This window comes from Silurus meridionalis, chromosome 7, assembly GCF_014805685.1.
Source record: "Silurus meridionalis isolate SWU-2019-XX chromosome 7, ASM1480568v1, whole genome shotgun sequence".
Classification (NCBI taxonomy): Eukaryota; Metazoa; Chordata; class Actinopteri; order Siluriformes; family Siluridae; genus Silurus; species Silurus meridionalis.
The window spans coordinates 7,802,310-7,815,654 of NC_060890.1; the positions used below are offsets into that span (position 1 = coordinate 7,802,310).

Below are 13,345 nucleotides of genomic sequence, written 5' to 3' on the forward strand. Positions count from 1 at the left end.
TCTGCTGCCAATAAAAACCTCACACTTTATACAGTGACATGATAATAATTTTTTTTTTTTGGCAAGGATTATTACAATGGGATAGGCTAATGGAAATACACACATATACTTTACAATGTGAAAAACAACTGCAGGACTTTGCACATGCAGGTCTTCCTAACTAACATTGCACAATGAAAACTTATTTGTAATTACAATGAAAACCTTCTATGTATATTTACATTCACATGTTCACATTATACACTGCACGCTTTATATATGCACATATTCCCCCTTTTTGTGCACTTTTGTAATTCCCCCATGTCCTTTATAATTTATATCACAGCCTGCTGCAGGATTCACAAAGTAAGAATGGTGTAACAGAGTATATCCTGTACATATGGCAATGAACTCTTGAATCTTGAATTTCCAATAGTGTTACTACAGCCTCTTACTTACAGGATTCAGGGTCCCTTCTTTAAATGTAAAAAATAGTATAAAGAAAAGTGCTAGCTAAATATAATGTATGATCACTAACTCAACAATGAATCTATTAAGGTTGACCAATACATTATTTCAAAAGGTTTCACTACTAACATGAATAAAACCAGGCAAACTAATACACCCACATACACATAGAGACATGTACACAGCTGCATTCGCAATTTCTTTCTATTGTTCTTTGCTGAACGCTAAATATCAAGTTGTAACCCCTTTGCTAAAAAAAAGAAAAGAAACAGTTCTGTTACTTGTATTAATGTGCAGTTTGTACTTTGATTAGTGCATTCTCTGATATCAATATAAACTTTTTTGATTCTTTTTCAAAAGCATTTTTGCGAGGAAAATCAGCACGACTGAGTGAATGACCGTCCAAGTTCATGTTCATAATACTTCACAAAAGTATTATTTATCAATGCTGATAATGTATTGCCTGTGATTTGTGAAATCACCTGCCAGAACCATCGCTTCATAATTCTACAGCCTAAGCTGGCCTCTCTTCATTTTCTAATGACTTACAGTCTGAAAGAAACCCTTTTCGGCCAAGTTATATGACCACTGTAAAAGCATAATCTGTTATACAGTCTGTGAAAGTGTATCTACACAGGCTACAACTAATACTTTATATTATACATTAGTATTAGAGAGACAATTTGGACATATTATACTATATAGTAGGCATGACAAACCTATTTTTTTGTTTTGATAAGTGTGTCCCGTTTCCACTTAGGAGACACCTCGTGTTACTCGTAATATAGTACATGTAATTGATATCTTCATAAGTTTGGTTCAGACATCTTTTATGAGTATGGGTCAGATTCTAGTCAGATGAGAAAACTATTTAGTCCAAATTGTATCACCTGGAGCTGTTCCTAGATTGCAAACAAAATGTAAGAGGGGACACAAATATATATCAATATACAAGACAGCTGAGCTCCCTTGCTCTTCCTCAAAGGTCACCCTCCTGTAGTGATGGAATGCTCTGCAGATGTTATTATCACAGAAAAGCTCCGATCTCCCTCTGCGAGTTATTATCTAACCAAGGAATGACGCCTAGCTCTGTTCCATTGGCCAGTGGAATCCGAGGGTTACTGCTGTGTGCGGGGTCACTGGTCACTGGCTAAGAAAGACCTTTGAACTATGTGTACACCAGCAGGGGTCTTAAAACAGCAAAGTGCCAACCTTTGTACTGAAGAGTAGAAAGCTTATTTCTAATGTATAACAGGACATCAGATTACTGTGATTAAATCTAACACTGGGATAGTATACACAGTGTGTAAGGATTCTGGGTGGTGCACATCTGTTTCTATCGCCAGCTGTAAGAGCTAAAATAATAATAGAGAAAAAAACTAATTAAAGATATAAACTTAGTATTTAGTATAAACTTATTCTAAAAAAGCATTCTACTCATAAATGGTATATTTAAAATCATTTCTGTATATAATTTTCTTCTACCAGTGATTTCTTAACCCTTACAATTATTATTATTATGAGAAAAGTGATTATGGTGTGGAAATGACCATAGCTACCGTAATGTAAATGATAAGATGACCGTGTTGGAAACCCATGGTGTTTACAAGCTAATGAGAGTCCTTCAATAATTGTTAAATAAACATCGCCTAGCAGAAATCTTCAGTGTTTTACTGTGTTTTCATTGTTATATTGTATAACAAGCATTTTGGATCAGTTTCTGAATTATTACTATCAGTTATCATCATCATTATTATTATTAAAATTATCAATTATTATTATTATTATTATTATTATTATATAATTGTTAAGCAACACACTATTGAAGAATAGCATATGTATATAAAATGATGTAAAATAGATCAAAAACACGTTCCCTTATCTGTGATGTATAAATGAGCATTTACTTTTATCCGTTTATCTGGAACAGTTATTAAAGACAAATACTGTTGAAGGGGTACAAATGATGCACACTATATGAAAAAAGGTTTCCATTGTATAGGATGTCTTTGGATGTGTTAGATTTAAATTTTCCCTTAACTTGAACTATAAGGACTAAACCTGTTTCAGCATGACAATACTCCTGTGCACAAAGACAGTTCCATGCACATATGATATACAAGGTTTGGAGAGAAAGATCTTGAGTGGCCTGCTGTAGAGAGCTGGCCTCAACCCTACTGAACAGCTTTTGAATGAATTGGAACACTAACTGCACCCCAGACTTTACTAACACAACTGTGGTTGAAAGAGAACAAATCACCACAAGCACTCAAAAATCTAATGAAACATCTCCCCAAAATATTGGAGGTTATGCGTGTGGTATGGGATATTCAAAAAGCACATACCAATCTTATGGCCAGGTGCCCAAAAACCTTTGTCCATAAAATTTGCTCTCATTAATAACAAATAAAAAAAAGCTATTATGATGGTATTTAAATTATGATTTACTGGGAATCACTGTTTGCATGGCTCACCTTAGTATCAAGGACAGACATGATCTTCTCCTTAGCTTCTTTCACATCGTCTCTTTTCCCACTTACTTTGATATGCGGATCTGCAAAACAAAGGGTGAAAAGTTGACATCACTAATCTGAAGCTGCAAGTTAACATCTTACCTTGGGTTTCCGCTGTGTCACATTGTTATGGGTGTAGTTACCGAAAATTCAAAAGACTACTTTACTTCAAAGAAACAGCAAGATAATTGCATCCTTCTGTGTTCCTGCTTTTTATCCGTCGGGTCTGAAGGTTATTTGGTAGTGTTATATAGACGTTGCTGAGCCGCAGTTTTAGCAAAAGCCGAGAGTTTATTTCTGTCATTATGACTAGCCGTTCTGAGCCCCTGATGCCGAACAGAATCTTGCCATGTTAGCTAAGTTTCCATTACTCATTCATTATGTATTATACAATTTTCACACTTGCACTTAAATGTAGAGTACAGTCTTCTCTAGCTCCACCTCTATGCATAATGCCAGCTCCATTAACATATGGTTAACAGGGGTTCCATCTTCACAATTCTGTATTCTGTGGTGAGAAATGTGCACAAATTACATTGTGTGCTGCGCGGTCCACAAATAGAGCATCTAAGCTCATCCTATCTATCAGCAAGCACTTTGAAAATAGAAGTCACAATGGCAACCAGCAAATTAAAATTAAGAGAGGAGTATAAAGGAAAGGCATCATTTCATGCTGAAAAGACCTCCATCGTGTCTACTGCAGCCACAGGATTGAAACATTCATTTCATAATGATGGCTTTTACTTGCCAAAAGCAACGAGAAAAAAAAAAAAGGAGATGCCGAATTGCTACGCGACACAGAGGCGGATTCCTGCACCGCAAAATCCTGCAGAACAACAGTTCGCTGCGATTAGGTGGATCCTGAAAAGGGAGCATGCTTGAATGCGGCTCCGGCTGCTTGTCGTGCACTGGTCAAATGACAGACTATTAGTTAGCCACTACTGACCTTGGTTTAACTGCATGTAATGCAACCCTTTTCTGTGGTCGATCTCAAGTGCTCACTAGAGGTTTCTCTGTTTGCACTGTGGTGCAAGAGAAACTTGGGAGAAAAGCAAAAAAAAAACAAAAACAGCTATGTATTAAATGGCCAGTTTCGTATCGAGGGGCTAATTCTCTGTGGTGTAAGTAGTAGGATTACATGAATGAAAGATCTCTCACTTTACATTATTTAGCCATAATTCTTCTCGCCGCTCTGTCCTTGACAGGCATGATCTTGAATTGGGTATAATAGGGCGCTGGAAAGTAGCTGGCGGTTTTTATACAATTACAAAAACAAAGCTTGCCGAAAGAGAGTATCTCCAGGCACCAGTCAGACGGTCCGCATAATCACGTAGCAACCGGCTCAAGAGTCATATCACAATTCATGAAGATGTGAGACGTCTGGGAAGATTTCAGCATTTGCTGCATGAATGTCATCGAATGATTATAGTAACATTTTATTGTAACATCTTATTGTAACATTAATCAAGGCCAAATATTCATGAAATGACTGCGCATACTATGTAGTAAATATAAATCAACAAATGAAACCCACTTTATTGACACTAAAATCAGCCACATGCTTTCGGTAGCTGTTGATCAGTTGGAATGTGTTTAGTAAGTATTTTTCCATTCTTCTGGTCAAAAGTGCTTCGGTTTAGTTCATGTTTTTTTGTAAATCCTGTTAGGCCTGCTTTGGATCACACCAGTGTTCACACCACTTGACTGGGATTGCAGTCAGGACACTGAGCCAAGCAAAGAATACATAAAAATTTACATTGTTCTGTTGTTGATTTACTGCACAGTGCTTCACTCACTTTACAGTTTCATGTTGCATGACCCAACCTATTCGAATTCTTAGATCACAGACAAATTTTTTGAATTCTGCTATAGATTTTAGAGTCAGTCAGTCCGACAGTGATCTAACTCTGAGCCAGTGATGCGTTTACACACTTCCTAAATCATTCTTTATACTTAGGACATGGTTTTATACTTTATACTTAGGACATATCTAGCCTAGAAGCAGATGAACATCTATTAAGTGTTTATTGTTTTTAGCATAGTTTGCAATGGTTGCATGGAAATATCCATTTATGCACTATATGGCCAAAAGGCTGGACCTGGCCATCACACCCATATGTGAATCTTCCTCAAAAAATGATAGCCTACATAGAGCCCAGTCCTGAACACCTTTAGGATGAACTGCAGCCTGAACTTTTTTTTCCTAAAATCAGAGCCTGACCTCATTAATGCTCATGTAGTTGAGGATGTGTTGGAATTGATAATATTTTATAGGGTTTCTGCAGGTTTTGCCAAGTCAAATGTAATACTTTTTAAGACATTTTAAATGACCATTAAGAATAACATGTAAGTCCTATATCACAACATCAAAAACAATCACAAATATGTAGCTAGCAACTGGCCTTAACCAAGCCCTTAAATTAATGTATTTCAATCCAAATATCGCTAAACTTGCACTTCCTCATTGCAAAAAGGTCTGTTTTACGTCTGTGGTACTAATCAATAGAGATTTACATTAATAACAGAAAGCTGATTGGCTGTTGCATATTGGTCTCATTTTGTAGTCACAATACAGAGAATTATATTTGAACTAGCAAATTGGAGAAGCCAAAAAAAAAAAAGAGGAAGAAGAAGAAGAAGAAGAAGAAGAAGAGGAAGAAGAAGAAAGAAATTTTTGTGCTGACATAGACATTGGAAAATTAAACCTTTTTACAATTATTTAAGACCTAGAACAGCAAATTTAAGACTTTTAAAGCCTAAAATTTTAGGCTTTGTTAGACTTTTTAAAACCCAACAAAAACCCTGTTATAACAATACAGAAGGGGCTAATTTTGACTTTTTGGCCATTAACTGCATCTTAATTTTCCTATTATGCCTTATTGAGCTTAGCTCTTATTCTCAGGTAAACCTTTCACAAACCCTCACATAAATGACGGGCCGAAAAACTATTCTGCAGTTGGTGCATACTAAAAACAATAGTAGGCTAGGTCAGATGTAAAGCTACACCACTTCTAGCCCTGCCAACATCTGGCTACTGGCAAATAATTAGAGAAGCTCAGACTTCCTGTGCAATATGAAATGGGTTTAATGCCTGTTGAGCCCTGGCTACATGTCATACAAAGCAATATACTGTAATATTCTGAACCCTGTCTATTCTTTTGCTGATCTACTTCAAGTCATCACACATGACTGGAAGTATATGACATAGAAACGGCTCTCTATGATTGCTTTAAATGTTCAAATTGGATGATTGGAGATGCTGTTCTCTGGAAGGTTAAGCAAATACTGCAAAGCTAGTTACAGCAAATGTGAGAATGATGTTAGGTAATTTAGAGTTGCCAAATCACAAAACTACATGTTTTTGAGAAATAAGAGAAAGTTGAGAATCCAGGTGAGCACCAGGCAGACAAATGGAGAACATGCTAAAATGTAGTTTTTGATTGAGCACTCTATTCAGAAAATGTGAGTCCAGAACACTACCTACCACTCCAGTGCCCCACCCTCAACGCCAATAAACACATTTTCTGAAATAGTTCCTGGATAGAATTGAGGTACACCAGGATCTAAAAAAAAACTATTCAGATGACTAGGGTTAGTCATATCCAAATTTAGGGTAGGCATCTGGTGAATAGGACACAGGTTAGGGGTTGAAAATGTGCAAAACAATATAATTCATAACAGACTTTTAAACAAAAGCATACATGTCGAATCAGTAAAAGGCATCGCTAAAAAAGAAAAAAGGCAAAACATTTTCTGCATATTTGGATATTTTTAACAGAGAACTAGCCATTAAAGTTACCCCCAAGAGAAGCTAGCACTTAAATTGCCCACAGCTGAAATAGGCATGAGCCAAACTGCAGATCCTGACAACATCCCTAGCCCAAATCTATAAAAGTCCATCAGCTACAGTATGTACACACTGATATTCATAAATTGACCATAGCATTCCTAATGACATCAAATACATCATTGTGAAAATGATTTACACACAAAAACCTTTTATGGGTTCTTAAAGGGTTCTCTGATGGATCGTCTTTACATTTTGTAAAAGTCTTCAAGTCTTTCAGATTTCCCTCACAGATGATTTAAGAATTCCTGACCACTTTTCTACAATAATGTGCAGAATACAAAGAAAACCCAAAATAGACAACTGGAGCAAAAGAATCCAACAGTTTATTACTGTTACAGTTACTCTACAGATATTAGGATAAATATGTAATATCTGAAATCTTCACACTTTACACACTAGACTATATTGACAAAAGTTTGTGGACACCTGACCTTTAGATTCATATGCATTTTTTTGCATTACATTCAACATTTAGTCCCCATTTGCTGTTACAACTTCCACTCTTTAGGGAAGATCCACTAGTTTTGGAGTGTGCTTGTGGAGATCTTATTCAGTCAAAAAGGTGTAGGTTAAGTCAGGTACTGATGTAGGGTGAGAAAGTCTGGGGTGCTTTCAGTGTTCCAATTCATCCCATAGTTGTTCAATATGGTTATAGCTCTATAGCAGGCCACTCCAAATCTTCCACTCTAAACCATGCATATCTACATGAAGCTTTTTGTATACACAGGTATAAAGTATAAAGTATACAAAGGTATAAAGCTGAAACAGATTTGGGTCTCCTAGTTCAAGTGAAGAGAAATGTTATATTAATACATAACTTTATGGTAACAGTCTGGCGAAGAACTACATTTGGCTAGAAAAGTCCAGGATCCCAACACTTTTGTTGACATAGTGTAAAATAGTGTATTACTACTAATGCCTGAATTCTTTATATTCATTTATATTTATTATATATGTTAACCACTGTATGTGAAACAATAATTCCGACATGGTTATATTTTGTTTTATAAATGTATATACCTCATATATCTTGCATTCGGTTAACATTGTTCAAAACATAACATTGTTAAAGTTGATTCAAAAAGAGTCGATTTCTTGATTCCAAGCATTGTCAACTGCTAAATCTTGAAAAACTGATGCCATTCTCATCAAAGCAAGCAAAATCAATGTAGCACCAAAGTGTTTCATCTATGGAGTATGACTGGTTGTTACATATGCTCTTTCTCCATCATTGATCATTTAAAAGCTCTGGCATGGAGGAGTTGTTGTTGCATCTATAATAATCACAGATATTAAGCTGTTCTGAGATGTTCAGGAGCTCCTGGTTCCACAACTTCAAATGACTGTATTAGACTGTAGAAAAGGCATTAATCATAATCACACACAGTGGTGCTCATGAAGTATCTCACTCTCTGGTATTTTGTATAGTTTTTTTCTTATTTATAATCACACTCTATATCACTCAAATGAGGATGGGTTCCCCTTCTGAGTCTGGTTCCTCTCAAGGTTTCTTCCTCATACCATCTAAGGGAGTTTTTCTTTGCCACGCTTGCTAATCAGGGATAAATACACATAATTCACTTATATTCACATTTTTTGTTCTATAATTCTTACATTCAGCAAAGCTGCTTTAAGACAATGTGAAAAGCGCTATATAGAAATAAACTTGAACTTGTACATCTTATGCGATGTTAGTAATGTAGTATTGTAATTATTTTAAATAATCCAACTAATCAATTATTAAGAAATAATCCAAATATTTGTTACATGAGGATTGACGGGTGAAAGTTAAAGTGAAACTATGAAAGCCAACTAGAAATGCTTTTATAACCCCTTCCAGTGACCTTCCAATTTTTCTTTTCAGTTCCACTGAAATCTCTTTTCTTTTGACCACATTGTGAACAGAATCCAGTCGTAAAATACACAAGGGGAGCTCAAGTCCACACATGAAACCTATTACAATTAGAAAAGGTTCATTATCATAGAGGTCCATTTTTCCATCATTCGCCTCAAGTGTTCAACTCGTTTAAACTCTGACAATATGAAGTGTCGTGTGCACTAAATATAACTGCCTTCATTATGGACAAATACCAGATTATATTGTAAGAGCAATTCAGAATCGCATCTGTACCTACATCAACATAGAGCAAATAGGATTTAAATAAAAAAATGCACTGGATTGGATTTAACACAGGAGCGTATGTCAGGTGGGGAGATGCCCTTACACACTCCGAGTCAATACACTAAAAATAGATGCATCTGGAGCTGCTAATACACCTCCAAAATGCACCAGTCCACCTCCCCACCTCTCTGCTCCCCCATGCACAGCTGCTTTTGATAAGTGTTAATGATGGCACAAGGCACATCTGTCCAAATAAAATCCACACAATGTTTACTTTGAGCTCATTTGAGGTGCATTTTTGGAATGTGAGAGGAGGGTGAAATAAACGACAGACTGACATATCTCTGACGTGGAGTCAGTTATAGAGCCTGGTTGCCTAGCACAGATTAGAGAGGAATCATTACAGGAGTCTGGCTACTGCTGCATTGCAGAATAGGAACCAGTTGCACAAGGCAAATGACTTCAATTTAAGAATATGTACACAGTGTAGTCAGTCAGTCAGTCGTAATCTGGATGCTAAGAGTAGTTAGGTTTAATCTAGCACAGTGTAAAATTTTATTTGCCCTACAGACACTAATTAGCATCATAACGAGTGATAAATCAAAGCAGTGAATCAATAGAAACACAAAACAGCATAAAGGAAGTCAATAATATTTTTTTTAGTGTAGAGTATATATATACTTGTGTATAACCATAAATACATTATGTGGGCAAAAATATTGGGACGCCTGACTTTTCCAACTATATGTGGTTCTTCCCCAAACTGTTACCACAAGACACACAACTGTATAGAATACGTCTGGATGTAGTAACATGAAATTTGACTTCACTTAAACTAGGAAACCCAAACCTGTTCCAGCATGACAATATCCCTGTGCACAAATCAAACTCCATGAAGATATGATTTACATAGTTTGGAGTGGAAGATCTTGAGTGGCCTGTTTTAGAGCTCTGACCTCAACCCTAGTGAACACCAAAATCTAGTGGAACATCTTTCCAGAAGGATAGAGGTTATTGTAACAGCAAATGTGGACTAAATGTGAAATGGGATTTTATAAAAGCACGTAGGAATCTTATAGTCGGGTGTCCACAAACTTTTGACCTTCAGTGTATCGAACAAAAAAAGGATTTTGCTTTACAATCAGATGATAATCCAATTTATCCACCTAACAAATTTTTATTAAATTAGTGTGAGCTTGTTCTGTTCTTCTGTTTGGTCTGCTGTGCAACTAATTTAATGCCATTTCAGTACTGCACTGGGATACTGTAAAAAACAAATCTGCAATGATTACAATAACCAACAGTATATATACAGTATAATCAGTTGTGGAGGGAACATCCTGCTTAAATATTACTTCAATAACAATAAAAATACAGTTTTACATGAGGAAAAAGTAAAAAAGTAATTTTGTTCAGTAAACTTAAGTATTAAAAACACAAATACTTATTTACGAGAAATATAACAACTTACGCAATGTTCTCCAGAGCGTTAAACCTTTTTACGGTTTGTGGTTACACACAATGAAATTTTACTGACATTATTAAGCTTACTACATTCTTACTACAGCCTATTTATACGATTATAATGCCTCGATCACAGACCATAACTACTGTAATTAAATAATTCCCCAACATAAATGGATTTATAGATTTACTTTGCACCTGGAAGCATTATTAATACTGAACAGAACCAGGAGCTTTGTTTACCAAAAATCATGCAACTAATATACAACTGTGAAAGGGGAGAAACTAAATTACTTTAATTTAAACACTGGCTATTTTATGTTGTTTATAAGCTATAATAGAATTTACATTCAATGGGCCACCATGCAGCAGACCTCTTTACTCCATAGGTGGCGCTGTTTGCAAAATGGGGCACGCGATAATCAGACTCTCAGCTGTTTTGCAGTGCCCTCCGTGGTGAATTATGTAATGCATAATAGTAAACACACAAGTTAACAAATAACACTAAAGCAGTTAACACTGATGTTTGGAATGCAGCATTGTGAAACATTAGGTGAATGTAGTCAAGTCTCGAACAACACAGTGAAAAAAGCTATTTCCGCGCACCGCATGTGACAGAACAGATGTTCCTGAACTCTGGAGAAAACAAAACGCACTCACACATGCATCCCAGACATATTTGTTTAGTCACCAAATAGTACTGAAATTACAATCGTACTTTATTAATGGCGGTAATAATTACACTGAATCTTTCTTTCTTTGGGTCACACACAGGCTGCGTTCAGCCAAAACCCTTTTAACTTTTCTGGGGGGTTTTTCTGACATACTCTGTGTCGCTGCATTGGCATTGACATTCCACAAGACTCAACTTTTTTTTGTTCTGTTTTGAGTTTTGAAATCCCACATCACCTCTACATCTGAGACAGCCATGGAAATATTTCTGGAAGGCCTCTAGGGAGACGAGTTAAGTTTCCGGTGGGCCTCTTGCGAGACGCCCAGTGTTTATTTCGGCTGTAAATGCTGCATACTAGTGTGATTCCTGGCTTTTCACCCTACACCTCATGACCCCCCCATCATCCTTCAGTAAACTCACAAGCAATGAGCTCACAATGAATGCATCACATGCAGGTAAAACTATTTGTAGATAGATTTACATATGCAGAAAAAAGAAATATGATGATATTATTATATTGTTATAAATTCAGTCAACACAAAGAAAAAATCTGAATCTTTTGGAATCAATTCATTTGAATTCAACTTTGAATTCAAGTTCATTTTATCTGACCAACATTTAGCTAAAATTAAATAAAAATAAAAACCTGCAGTTGCTAAACTGCATTAAATGTTGGCATTTGAGAGCTCTCCAAATGAAAAAAGTAATGATCAGGTAGAGAATTTGAATGATATTTTCTCTGTATTCAGTCCCATAGAACAACCTTTAAACCAACCATAAATTCCAGTGTCTTCTCCATGTGGTGTCACAGCAAAGCTTCATTGTGTGCCCTTTAATACCCTGTGTTCAGAGCAAGCAATCTATTTGATTTGGTTGAAATAAAAGCGAGGCGATCGCTGTCTGAAAAAAAAACTCCCAGAAAAACGTCTGGTAAAAAGAATAAAAGGTCTTCATTATAGGCAACGGACCTTAAATTCCCCTTGGCTAACAGGACCATCCAGTCAGTGGCATACCAGATCACAGAGTTGCAGCAGCCTAGCACGATTCGCCATGGAAATATCGATGCGTTCGACGGCCATGTCAAGTGGGCCAAAAAAGGGGAGCTGCAGAACCGTACGCTTCAGGTTTGTTTTTCCAGCTGTTGCACCCCTGCATTAAGACCTGTTTTGCTCTCCTTGTAAATCAACACCGTACTTGCAAACACCGATTTATTAGCGTCTTTGCATTCGATTGGCCCGTATGAGACAAGAGAGGAAAATAGTATTATTAGTTTTCACTGTTTCACGATTCATTCGTGCACTAGTGAATGCTCTGTCTAGACTGCCGTTAAAATTTGGAAATTCTGGAGAGGTTCAAATCCGTTCAAAACCTGATTCCCTGATAACAAAACTTTGTCATGGTTTTATGCATTTGGTGTTTTTTTTCTTGTTTTTTTTTTTTGCAGAAGGATCTATCAGTACAGAGCTTCACTGATTGCCAGAAGATTGTCTATTGTACTCTTATCTTCTTCTCGATTTCTTCCTCATCAGTAGAATAAACATTTATGAAACATGCATGTCAAAAAAAAATCCTAATATTTTGGGGTTTTCTTGATTGCAGGATTAAGGCGTAATTCATAGCTACAAGGAAATGTAACAGGGTATGAAATTGCCTCATGCTCCATAGCTACAATATAAAAAATACATTATATAATTATTATTTTACTCAAGTCAAAAAGACATAACCATCTTTGTAAAAATGTCAAAAAAATATCTAAGAATTTCTAAGGGTATATCATTAATTTTCAATAATTATGCTAAAAACAAGTATTATCGTCTCTTTTTTAATGATTTTAAATGGGTCAATTAAATTATCCAAACAGTGTTACTATTACATATGTGATTTTATTGCTTTATTGTGAATTATTTCTCGAGACAATGATGATTAAGGACATATGCAGACTTTACCCTGAATGCACCTCTAAATAGAAAGCATAAATGTTGTTTTTTTTTAAATAAATGTTTAGCTTTGCATCTTGGGCTTGGCCAATGAATCTGAGAGCATTCCTTTCTTTCACGGGCTTCATTGTTACAGCAAACAAAAAGTCTGGAAAGCTTCCCGTTTTAGAAACTGTGGTTTTTAATTGCCGTCAGCGAGTTTAAAGAAAATGCAGAAAGCGCTTTGACCTCGGAAGGTGAGAAGGAGTAATTAAGCGCCGGCCGAATATGCTATGCTGAAGGCTAAATTTAGACTGTGATTATTTAACCCGCTGCTGCATGAGTTGATATGCACCAATT

General features: G+C 36.1%; 1 protein-coding gene across 2 annotated transcripts in view; it reads right to left on the minus strand.

The window, feature by feature from the left end:
* LOC124388984 (protein bicaudal C homolog 1-like) overlaps window positions 1-13,345 on the minus strand; it is a 74,470-nt gene that overhangs the window by 30,090 nt on the left and 31,035 nt on the right. For both annotated transcript variants that reach the window (XM_046854156.1, XM_046854155.1), the window contains exon 4: window positions 2,922-3,001. In XM_046854156.1, the coding sequence (XP_046710112.1) occupies window positions 2,922-3,001 (80 nt within the window). The remainder of the gene's footprint in view (window positions 1-2,921; window positions 3,002-13,345) is intronic.